At 50.9% G+C, this 12,050-nt stretch overlaps 2 protein-coding genes across 3 annotated transcripts in view; both read left to right on the top strand.

Annotated features, from left to right (window-relative positions):
* Positions 1-12,050, top strand: part of BNIP3 (BCL2 interacting protein 3) — a 237,499-nt gene that overhangs the window by 107,068 nt on the left and 118,381 nt on the right. The gene's annotated exons all lie outside the window — the stretch shown is intronic.
* STK32C (serine/threonine kinase 32C) overlaps positions 1-12,050 on the top strand; it is a 78,581-nt gene that overhangs the window by 63,122 nt on the left and 3,409 nt on the right. For both annotated transcript variants that reach the window (XM_061376695.1, XM_061376696.1), the window contains 6 exons: positions 5,528-5,679; positions 7,619-7,792; positions 8,473-8,510; positions 9,878-9,967; positions 10,372-10,475; positions 10,559-10,675. In XM_061376695.1, coding sequence (XP_061232679.1) covers positions 5,528-5,679; positions 7,619-7,792; positions 8,473-8,510; positions 9,878-9,967; positions 10,372-10,475; positions 10,559-10,675 — 675 coding nt within the window. The remainder of the gene's footprint in view (positions 1-5,527; positions 5,680-7,618; positions 7,793-8,472; positions 8,511-9,877; positions 9,968-10,371; positions 10,476-10,558; positions 10,676-12,050) is intronic.

Genomic DNA, 12,050 nt, shown 5'->3' on the forward strand with positions numbered 1-12,050 from the left:
ATATTATCTGTTTAATTACAAGTGTTAATTGTACAGATGTTAATTACCAGGCAGGGATTGTATTTCAATTACCATCAATGCCATCATAATACAGAATGAGATAAAGATTGCTTTTAAACAACAGGGTAGCTGATGCTGCATCCTGTGCAGCCTTGGCACCGTGGCTGTGTCAGAGGCCGTTGGTTTCTCTCCAGAACAGCTGTAAAAAAGATCTGTTTGGTGCATGCCTGAGAGCGGCTGCAAACCGATTGTGGTTGCTTTAATACAATGGGCAAGATTCAGTCTGCAGCTCCTGGTGCAGCACCGCTGTCCCACAGCAGAGCACTGGGGTCCCAGCAGTGACCACTGTCCCACTGCCCTTCACATGGGCATCGCTCTGCCCATTGCAGTGCTCATTGCCAACTGAAGTCCTCTCCGAGTCTTCTTTAAAGGCTGTGGGACTGGAATTTCCCTCCAGATGATCAGACACTGCTGCTTTGTAAAGGATGAAACCCTCAGAGAAGTGAGGGGGTTTATTTCTTGGCTTAGTGGGTGAGGTTGGGGGAATTGGGAGGCCTGATATAAATACCCATGGGAAGTCGATGGAGGAGGAATCACACATGGGCAAGGTGCAACCACCCCAAATGAGTATTCTTACAAGCTAGAGCGGTGCTCAGCTGTGGCTCACTGTCGTGTAGGATTAAGGTGTTTGATGAGGCTGTGTAGTGCTTGCTGATGCTAAGCCTTGACTCAACTCTAAAAACAAAGAAGTGAATCCAGCTTTGTATGGTGAAACCTGATGATGGGTCCAGCCGGAGCCAGGGAAGTGTCTGTGCCTGTGGGGATTACAGAGCATTTGTCTTGTCTGGGAAAGGCAGAAGCCATTGAGAGACTCCTGCTCGTGGTGCAGAGCAGAAGGAAGGTCTCTCGAACCCAGCTGTGGTGTTTGCATCAGGAGTGACGGCGATGTCCTGCAGGGGACAGGGCCGCGGTGCCTCAGTTTAAGGTGACATCTGCATTTGCAGCAGGGAAAAATAATCTTGGTGCAGCCCAGATCAAACAAGCTCAAGTATTTATCAGCTCTGCAGATGCTGCCCGGAGTGCAAACCGCTCGCTTTTGTTCGAGCCCAGGCAAATGGTGCTGCCCCTGTATAATTAGTTTGAGATAAGTGAGGACATGCTATTAAATGATTAGATGACCTTTCATCTGAGTGGGATTTCAGCCCGCTGGATTCCTTCAGAATCAGCAGGAAAAATGTTCTTTCGTTTCTAAAGGAGAAAAGGCAAAGGCAGCCTAAGAGAGAGCAAGTTGGACCCAAAACTGTACAGAGCAGCAGAAATGTAGGTGACTGGGGAAGCATCGTCAGTCAGCAAGAACAAAAACTGCTTCCAAAACGCACGTAATGACTGAGTGCCCTGGGCACCAGAAGCCACCCAAACCCCAGCCCTGCAGGAAGCGTTGAGGCAGCTTTGAACGCTCCTGTTCCTGTTCTGTGTTTCTTAATGCTAACTCTGGCCTTACAGAAAGGGATTTCAGAGCCAGGAGTCAGCTTTCCCCGCCTGTTACTATTTTAACAGCACCTCTAAATGAATGAGAGAGCTGGGGCTATCTCCTTGAGATCGCTCCTGTTGAGTGAAGACCCAGGCTGTCCCCTGCTCAGGTGAGAAGCTGCCAGTGAGGTGACAATGGAGGCATTGCCATCCCCTGGGGCCCCACCAAGTGAAATCAAACTTGGAGATGGTAAATGCTCATCTCATGTCCTGCATCACAGACGCAGGCTCCAAACCCTTTATGCCTTTAATGCAATAAAAGCAAAGGCAGCTGTATACAAACCATTTGGCAGCAGCTGAATGTTCAGGGTATCTGGGACTCTATTAAATCTTTTATGTGTCACGTCTTGAGCAATACAGGACCAGCTGATGCCTGCCTTCTGCTGCGCAGATCTGGCACCATTACAGACAGTCTTTTCTAATGGCTGTATTTAACCACTGCGATGTCCTTTGTGCTCCGAGGCCCTGCATTATGCAGGGTGAGGACAAAGTAGGCTCTTTCTGCTCTCTTGCCTTGCTTCACATTGTGGATCTGATTGAAAACGGATTCAGTTTAAACCCCACTGTTGACTTGCTGCCAGGCGGATGTTTGTTCCTTGCCCAGGAACAGATGCGCGAGTGGAGAAGCGCAAGACAGAGAAGACTCATGTTGGGGCACTGCTGTTTCGGGGGGCGAGGCGTGCTGCTGTCACCAGGGACATTTTAGGAAGGGTTCCTGTGGCAAAGGACCTCAGCGGCTGGGCCTGGCTGGGGCAGCACCAACACCAGTCCTAATGTCAGAGGGCAGCTTCCCCCCACCCTGAGCTCTGTGGGTCTTGGCTGGAGGAAGGCCATCGCCATCAACACCCACACTGGTGCTCTTCTCCAGAGCACCTGACAGGGGCATTGCTCTGTATGTGGGTGATGCTGTGCTGGGTCAGAAAACTGTTTATGGTGATTACAGAGCACAAGAAGTTTTCATCGTTTACTCATGTATTGTGCTAGGTTCCCACTCTCCCTGCAGAGAAACAAGCAGCAAATGACATAAACCTCAAGTGCAATAGCTGGTACGATACTGCAAGTGACAGTCTAAAGAAAAAGGAATGAAACACGTAGAGATCCGTGAGCTTCTGGCCATCATGTGGGATGAGCTGACATCAGGGAACGATGGTACCAGTGCCTGGTGGCTGATGTTCAGAGATGTGCTTTTAGAGAAATTCTATAGCAATGCCCATGTTTTCAGGTGCTGAGGCCAGGTTGGACACAGGGGCTTGGAGCAAGCTGCTCCAGTGGAAGGGGTCCCTGCCTGTGGCAGGGGTTGGAGCTGGAGGAGCTTTAAGGTCCGTTTCAACACAAACCAGGCCGGGATTCTAAGATTTTATGTTTCAGAAGGCTATTGTTAGGTCTTTTCTGCTTGAAGAATTTATGCAGTTATTTTTGCCTGGTTTGTTAAATGTAGAACCAGTTTAGAGCCTGCTGTGGCAGGGGTTGGATCCCGCTGGGGTCTGTAGGTAGTTCATGATCATTGTTTGCACAGAGCAGGCGGTTACCTCCTGTTTGCTATTGTGAGCAGTCCGCAGCACTGCAGTTGATGGGCTTTGATTTCTCATGGGCACGGGGCTGGGGACACCCATTCTCACCCTGTAGCCAGAGGGGCTGGACACAGCTCTCAGGGTGAGACTCCTCTGGTCAAGCTGCCCATAAATTGACCCTTTAAGGTGGGCTCTGAGGTGTGTGTGGAGTCACCTCAGCCCAGAACTTCCCATAATTGTAATGACAACTGCAAAATACCCCCTAATTTCAGTGCCTGTCGCTAATTGGGATGTTTTCATCAGGCTAATGATAACCACCTATTACCGTGTCACCTCCCTGCTGCAGTGTGTCCTTGATGCTATGATATCGTGCACCATTAGCACTTGCAAATGGCTATTAATGGCAGCAGTCGGGATGTGCAGGAGAGTTCTGTGGCTCCTGTCTGTCTGCAGTGCTTGCAGAGGCCCCCTGTGCTTGCTCCGGTGCTGTGTGGATGTGACCTGCTCTGAGGAGCTGCCAGCAGCATCCCCAGGCCACCCTCCCATGAAGGCTCGGTGACCAAAATGCCAAACTAATTGTTTTGCAAAAGAAACATGTCCAGTGCATTGTAAACAAGAGCCTGACTGATAACAGAGGACAGACTGATGGATTGATTGATTAATGATTGCACAATGATTGCGTGGAATGAAATGATTACACAAATGTATACATGTACATGTATACACGTATCCTTCATGTATATGTGTACATAGAATCATAGAATAGTTAGGGTTGGAAAGGACCTTAAGATCATGGAGTTCCAACCCCCCTGCCATGGGCAGGGACACCTCGCTCTAAACCATATTACCCAAGGCCTCGTCCAACCTGGCCTTGAACACTGCCAGGGATGGAGCATTCACAGCCTCCCTGGGCAACCCATTCCAGTGCCTCACCACCCTAACAGGAAAGAATTTCCTCCTTAGATCCAATCTAAACTTCCCCTGTTTCAGTTTGAACCCATTACCCCTTGTCCTGTCACTACAGTCCCTAATGAAGAGTCCATCCCCAGCATCCCTATAGCCCCCTTCAGACACTCTTTGTGTGTGGCCATCCAGCCAGTTCTTTATCCACTGAGCGGTCCTCCTATCAAATTGATGTCTCTCTAATTTAGAGACAAGGCTGTCGTGTGGGACAGTGTCGAACACTTTACACAAATCCAGGTAGATGACATCAACTGCTCTACCCCTGTCCATCAGTTCTGTAGCCCCATCATAGAAGGTCACCAAATTGGTCAGGCAGGATTTCCTCTTACTATGTACACGTTTTGTTCATGTTCATGTACATGTACATGAATGATTACATGATGGGAAGTGTCATGAGTTCCCTTAAAAATGGTTACCTTGAGAACTCATTAGTTCATTTAAAACTGGTTACCTTGGGAATTAGGGTGTCATTAGGATTAGAAGAACCAAGGGAGGGCACCCAAGGCTGCAGGGTGGTGGACTTGTGCTGGATTGTACTGGGTTATCCCAGTGGATCAGGAACTGACGGCTGCTGGTGGCCTGGCTCTGTGTGCTGGTGTGGGAATGGCTGCGAGCATATCCCTGTTCCCAGTGCATAGGTACCATTGGAGGCTGCAAGCCTGGGCTGGGAGCACAGCAGGTTGCAACCCTGCAAATGGCTTGAACCTGCCCGAGGGGAGACTGAGCTGAGCTCTTAGGCAGAAGCTCTTCCCTGTGAGGGTGCTGAGGCGCTGGCACAGGGTGCCCAGAGAAGCTGTGGCTGCCCCATCCCTGGCAGTGCTCAAGGCCAGGTTGGACACAGGGGCTTGGAGCAAGCTGCTCCAGTGGAAGGGGTCCCTGCCCGTGGCAAGGGTTGGAGCTGGGTGAGCTTTAAGGTCCCTTTGGACCAGGCTGGGATTCTGTGGAGCCCCATGCAGGGAGGTCTGTGTCCTGCAAGGACAAGCACTGCCACATCTGCAGGGGCATGGTGGTTGTGGTCCTTGCTGTTAACAAATCTGCATGGTAATGACTGCTGAAGCAGAGGGGATTGTTTTGACCTTTCCAAGCACCGCTCTGTGTGCAGGAGATGGGGGCTGGCAGCCGGCAATGGGAGCAGGATGGAGTTGAGGCTGGGAGAGGAGCCCCACTGCTGCCTGAAGCTGGTCTCCGGTGAGAGGCAGCGAGCACAGAGCTCTCTCCACAGCTCCCAGGCACAGTCCCTGCTGGAAAGCTCTCCTGGAGCTGGCTGCCACATCTAGAGGAATCTCCTGCATAACAGAGCAGTTAGAAACAGCCTGGGTGTAATGGAGCCCAAATCAGCAGTGCATGGGCACTGCACTTGGAGCAGGGATGCTTCTATCTGTAGATTCCACTTCCCAGCCCAGAGATTGGGAATACTGGGTAGCGAATAGAAGTGGTGTGGGTCTCAGCCCAGTAAAGCAGCAAATGAGGATACAGAACATCTCACTAGATCTCTTTTTCCTTCCCCTCCTGCACCCCTTGAGGTGTGTATTGTGCAGAAGAGAGACACCGAGAAGATGTACGCCATGAAGTACATGAACAAGCAGCAGTGCATCGAGAGGGACGAGGTTCGCAACGTCTTCAGGGAGCTGGAAATCCTGCAGGAGATCGAGCACGTCTTCCTGGTGAACCTCTGGTGAGCAGCTCCTTCCCCCTGCCCTCCAGTGCTCACAGAGCCATGTTCTGGCCGTCCTTCTGTGGTCACGGGCATCCATGGGAGCATCCCAGTGAGCTGCTGCAGTGCAAGTCCATGGTAATGGGATGTGTTCAGGAAACAGCACGGGATGTCCCCAAATGTTAGGGAACCAAACATTTCAGAGCAGCTCAGCTTCTCCTTTTCCATCCAACCCCTGTGCGTGCGTTGGGGTGTTTTTCACAGCCTCTTGCAAATGCTGCTGTCAGGTCCCTTTGAAGGGACCCCACTGCCCACCGAACCCTAAACCATTTTGTACATGCTGTGCTGCTATGCTGAGTCCCACTAAGGTGCCCCAGGCAGTACAATGCTCCTGGTTAAAGAGATGGTCCCTCTGATGTGCGTGGAGATGCTGAGAGTCTGTGTCGGATCCGACAGTGTGTGGGGCCAGTTCCTGGAGCAAATAACAGTGTGAAAAGCCAAAGAAACCAGCAGTTGTAGAGGTGATGATTCATAACTTTAATGAACACAAAATTACACAAAATATCCAGTGTTTCACACAGCATGTGGTCCCTGCAAAGGACTCAGACTTGCAGAGATTGACTGGGGGTTTAAATAAGCAGATCCATCCCACAGGAGACTGACAGCAGTGGGGATGCACCACAAAACAAGGCTCAGTTGTTATATTTGGTGAGAGCATTTCTAAGGAGCGAGTATGTGGGGTTGTGTAATACTCATGAATCACTGCTCGCACCCATAGCGAGTGTGCTCAGTGGAGTTCCTGGGGTAGGGCTGAGCTTGGGGGGGTTAAAGCTGTCCTGGCCCTGTCTGAGTCTACACCAGCACTGCAAGGGCAGCTCCGCAGATGGAGACGGAGGGATGCTAGTGCAGGGGACTGGTGGTTGTGGGGAAGGCAAGGAGATCTCCTCATCTCATTTGCACTGTGACTGGACAGGGTGCGTTTCAAGAGCATTGCCAGCTCAAGCTGTTTGTTAAATCAGCCTGATTTGAGGAGGTTTTCCACAATTAGGCCTTACCACATTACTCAGTAACAGGGATGGGTTTTGCCAGTGCACACGCCATCAAATCAGTATTCCGAAATTCAGAAGGCTTTATACCCAGAGTGATACCTACTTGACATTCTTTTTGTCAATCCATTGCTCCAGAAGAGCCAAGTAAGTTTATATTTGTTTTTTCAACATTTTAGCCATTGAAGGTAGCATTTTTCCAACAAATAATGAAATTCTTTGGGAAAACTTGCTCCTGTAGCAGATCCTTCCCTTTCAGCTCGTACTTTCGGAATAAACCTACGTTGAAGATGAGAGCAGAAGCGTGTGATTCATAAGTATTATGCAATCCCACATACTCTCTCCTTAGAAACGCTGTCACCAAATATAACAATTGGGCCTTGTTTTGTGGTGTATCCCCACTGCTGTCAGTCTCCTGTGGGATGGATCACCGCACATCTAGGGAGGCGTTTTACTCGACAGTAAATATAAATCTCCTTTTCTGTTTTTCCCTGGTTAAATTAGCAGTTGTGTTTCCCAATCCATTCTCAGGAGAGGCAGGGATATTTTAAGTAGCATTATTGGATTGTTCACAATAGAAAATGGGAAGTTTTTCTGAACTGACTGGCTAGCAAAGCCCGGAGCTCTGCCTGCTGCTGGGGTCACACAGCATCAGCTGGGAGGTGATGAGCAAGCAGGGGAAGTTCATTGGGATTCCCACCCCTTGGAAGCAGCACTGCTTAGGGTAGCAACAGGCTAAAAACCAAGACAGCATCTGGAGTTGGGCTTGCTCCATTAGGAAGCTGTAAACAGCATATGCTCGTGGTGGGGCTGTTTGCAGTGTTCACAGGAGCTGTGTACCGAGGAGAGGCAAAAGCATGATGTGGTTTAGTGGTGAGGCTCAGCCCGCTGGCTCACAGCCGCCGGTCCCGCAGGTACTCCTTCCAGGACGAGGAGGACATGTTCATGGTGGTGGACCTGCTCCTCGGCGGTGACCTGCGCTACCACCTGCAGCAGAACGTGCAGTTCACCGAGGACACGGTCAAGCTGTACATCTGTGAGATGGCGCTGGCCCTCGACTACCTCCGCAGCCAGCACATCATCCACCGGTAACCCACATCTCCTAGGCACAAGCTCTTCCCTGGGAGGGTGCTGAGGCGCTGGCACAGGGTGCCCAGAGAAGCTGTGGCTGCCCCATCCCTGGCAGTGCTCAAGGCCAGGTTGGACACAGGGGCTTGGAGCAAGCTGCTCCAGTGGAAGGGGTCCCTGCCCGTGGCAGGGGTTGGAGCTGGAGGAGCTTTAAGGTCCCTTCAGCACAAACCACTCTGTGGTTCTGTGAAATCTATGATGCTGCCTTTGCTTAATGCTACTGGGGCTCCCAAGTCATGGAACTGGTGGCACTAAGCCGCACTGGCAGTGCAGGTCCTGGGCACCCTCCACTGCTGGTCCTGCTCCCCTGTGGCCTTGATGAAGCCTGGCACTTTGCTGGGGGCTGAAGGCACCTCTCAGTGCAGGCTTCAGTCTGATCAAGGGCTTCACAGAAATAGGCCCAGTGTTGTGTTATTAATTTTTCTTGGAAATGATGCCTGAACAAGTCCCATGCTCCTACTTTTTTGCCCAGTTCCCTCGGAAAAGTGTATTTCCAGTCCATCCTAAAGGGATTTAGCTCATGTTTGGCTATTTTTGTTTAAGTTGCTCTTAATTTTTGGTAGGTAAAAAAGGTTTCCTGATGTTGAGTTCATCCTTGATCTGAGATTTCACCCTGCTCTATCCCTGCTTCTTTTCCCAGGGATGTAAAACCAGACAACATCCTCCTCGATGAGCAAGGTAGGATCTCTCAGCCTTGCTTTCCTGCCTGCTTCATTCAAGGCACAGATTCTTTGCAGTCTTTAATACTGTGTGTCTTTTTATCTGGGAAAAGAGTGGAAAAAGCACCATTCCTTCTGATTGATCAGTGAGGGGTTGAACATACCTGTGATGCCAGGGCAGATCCACCAAGAGCAGCCCCCTCCTTGTTACGCCCACCTCTGTCTGCCCACACTTGACCTCCTCTCTCCTTGTGCTCAGTGCACAGCTCACTGTGCCAGAGCTGCAGTGCCTGGCATCACGGGAGGGCTCAAAGCACGAGGATGGGCTTTGGTGGGTTTTAGTGTGTGATCTGCACATGCACTTTTAGTCTTGATGTGTTCCTGGGGGGATGCATCTGGGCTGAGCCAGCTGGAATGAGCGCAGGAATCTTGATGGGAGCATCTACTGGTAATAGTCCCAGTGGCCAATGCAGGTGAAACACCACAGCAGATGCTATAGTGATCTCTGGTCCAGTGGTAGATCTAAAAGACACAACCTCTCAGGACAGCAGGACCCAAACCAGCCAAGTTTTACCGTAAACCCTAGTCAAAACTAAAGCTTGCACAGAAGTTAATTGGAAGATAATGCAGGGCATAAAGCCCAAACAGAAAGGGAAAAGGAAATGTAAGGGCGATTCATCGATTTTCACATTTACACACCACTTTCATAACTGCCTTGTAGATGGAGAGCAGAAGGGTGAGTGAATGGGTTTGTGCATACCAGGCCGGCCTGAAAAGGATGACCCACTCTGAATGTCAGCTGTCAGTCCTGATGGCAGAGAAGGTGGAAGCAGAGAGAAGCTGTTCCGGCACTTCCCAAAATCCCTTAGTGATTCCTGCACACAGCCCTGTGGTTTGGGAAGCATTGCTGTGATTTCATTCAGCTGGCATGTCCAGAGCTGCTGCGGTCTGTACAGAGAGGCACTGCTTTTAGCTCTGCGCCTTTGGGGTGCTCGTGGTTCAATGGCTTTCATCAACACCAGTGCTAGGGTCTTAATCAATGAGACAATTGATCTGCAATAAAAACGATAAGGCAATAGCTTAGTATAGGGGTTCCCTGTTGTTGTCTTTGACTGTAGGTTCTGGCTAGAGCAATCTGGGCAAGTGCTGCAGCTGGTGTGGGCTGCTGGTTTGGTTTAAAATCCAGACCCAACGCTAGCACCCATGAAACTTCCACAGCCCGAGAATGCTTCAGGACCAGTTATGGCTGTTGAGTGGTGCCTGACCCTGACCTGCCTGTGCCTGTGCCTGTGCCACACTGCCGAGGGCAGCAGCTTATAAAGCAAATGTATTCTGACCCCATTGCCACTGCGATTAATTCCTTCTTAAAATCTGTCTCTGTTTAAGGTCATGCACATTTAACAGATTTTAATATTGCAACAATAATTAGGGACGGTGAAAGAGCAACTGCATTAGCTGGAACAAAGCCATACATGGGTAAGAAATAGCTGTTCTTTCCATCTATATTTTACACTTCAGGAGCATTCACCGCATGCCTGACAGTGCCTGCCTGTAACAAAGGCACTGAATGAATTCAGCATGTTAATGCATGTGCCCTAGTCATTCAGTGAGCCTGAGCCTTGACAAGTGAATGAATCGCTGTCAGCATCAGCACACCCTCCCCATCCCACCCTGTGCTGGGTCTCAGTGCATCCTGATGGGTGCAGGTTCCTGCCATCCCTCAGCTGGGAGGGCTCTCACTCCTCTTGCAAACCCTCCCCACAAGCAGTAGTAGTGCATCAAGATAACCCTAAGGATTCCATACTGCCTTGTGTGAATACTGACCCACACACAGACTGAAGCCAGCACGTAACCTGTTGCATTTTGCCCTTTCTATCCAGCCCCGGAGATCTTCCATTCCTTCCTGAGCGGCGGGACGGGCTACTCCTTCGAGGTCGACTGGTGGTCACTGGGAATCATGGCATACGAGCTGCTGCGGGGCTGGGTAGGGCTCCCCGACTGCTGAACAACACTGATGGGCCACCAAGGAGAGGGGATTTCTTCTCATCTTTCTTCTTTCCCCCCCAGAGGCCGTACGACATCCACTCCAACAACCCCGTGGAGTCTTTAGTGCAGCTCTTCAGCACTGTGAGCGTGCAGTACTCATCTGCCTGGTCAAAAGAGATGGTTGCTCTGCTGCGGAAGGTAACAGTCCTGCTGGCGTGGCTTACACCCCACGTTAGCTGCAGCACGTGGGACTGGCTGGAACGTTTTCAGCACATCGATAAATAATGTAAAATTGAAATAGGACTGATTGTAATGACTTTGTTCAGGCTTAAGCACAGGTTAATCTTGTATTTTGCTTGTTTGTTATCCCTGCAATAAGACGCATTGTCTTTGATGGCAAGGGAAGGAGAAAGGCTGATTTTGGTGTGATGATCAAATTGCTGCCTGGGCTGGAGCTGTGCCCTTTCAGCATCCCCTCTGTGACCATTGTAACCTGCAGAGGCAGCAGCATTGGTACAAACAGCCCTGTGAGGCTGCCCTGGCTGTGTTCACTGCTCCTCTCACCAGTTCTGCCAGCCAAAGGGTCTGCTTTGGGTTGAGTTGTGAGACCAGCCTGGGGTGTCCCTGCAGAGGGGACAGTTTGCTGCTTTCCTTCTACTGCTGTGTGACAAGGTTGTTGACTTGGTGTGGAGGCTGTGGTTTGGCTTCTTTGTAGCTGAGTAGTGTGTTATTAAAAGGATACCCTCACTTCATGGTGAGCAGACAAGTAACACGGATGTAAGTCAGTGTTGGGTGGACACTACATACAGTTTTTGTTTCAATGAGAAGCAATGTTCTGATGCTGTCAGTGCTGGCTGCTGCAGAGCATTCAGCAGGTTGACATTGCCATCTGCTGGGCTGCCCATCATTGCAGAATCACAGAACCCCAGCCTGGTTTGTGTTGGAAGGGGCCTTAAAGCTCACCCATTCCCAACCCCTGCCAGGGCAGGGACCCCTTCCACTGGAGCAGCTTGCTCCAAGCCCCTGTGTCCAACCTGGCCTTGAGCACTGCCAGGGATGGGGCAGCCACAGCTTCTCTGGGCACCCTGTGCCAGCGCCTCAGCACCCTCACAGGGAAGAGCTTCTGCCTAAGAGCTCAGCTCAGTCTCCCCTCGGGCAGGTTCAAGCCATTCCCCTTGGCCTGTCCCTACATCCCTTGTCCCAAGCCCCTCTCCAGCTTTCCTGCAGCCCCTTTAGGCACTGGAGCTGCTCTCAGGTCTCCCCTTCAGGAGCCTTCTCTTCTCCAGACTGACCCAGCCCAGCTCTCTCAGCCTGGCTCTGCAAGGTCTGTTGCTGGCATGGGGAGGATTGTGCTCTTGAGCTCTGGACACTGGTGGAGGGCTGTGCACCATAGGTAGGCACAGGAAGGAGCAAAGCCATGCTGGTCCAGGAGCTCATGGTGCCAGAGTTGTTTCACAACCTCCAGAATATGTTTCTAGTCCTATCTTTCCCTACAGTGATTTCCCTATTGCCTGTGACAGAAAGGTTCCCACATGGCTGAGCCACCCGAGTCATCCCAAAGGCAGGATGCTGG

The sequence above is a fragment of the Neopsephotus bourkii genome, unplaced genomic scaffold (genome assembly GCF_033783945.1).
Source record: "Neopsephotus bourkii isolate Nb327-2 ecotype Australia unplaced genomic scaffold, CSIRO-AGI_Nbou_v1 NB_1735, whole genome shotgun sequence".
Taxonomy (NCBI): domain Eukaryota; kingdom Metazoa; phylum Chordata; class Aves; order Psittaciformes; family Psittacidae; genus Neopsephotus; species Neopsephotus bourkii.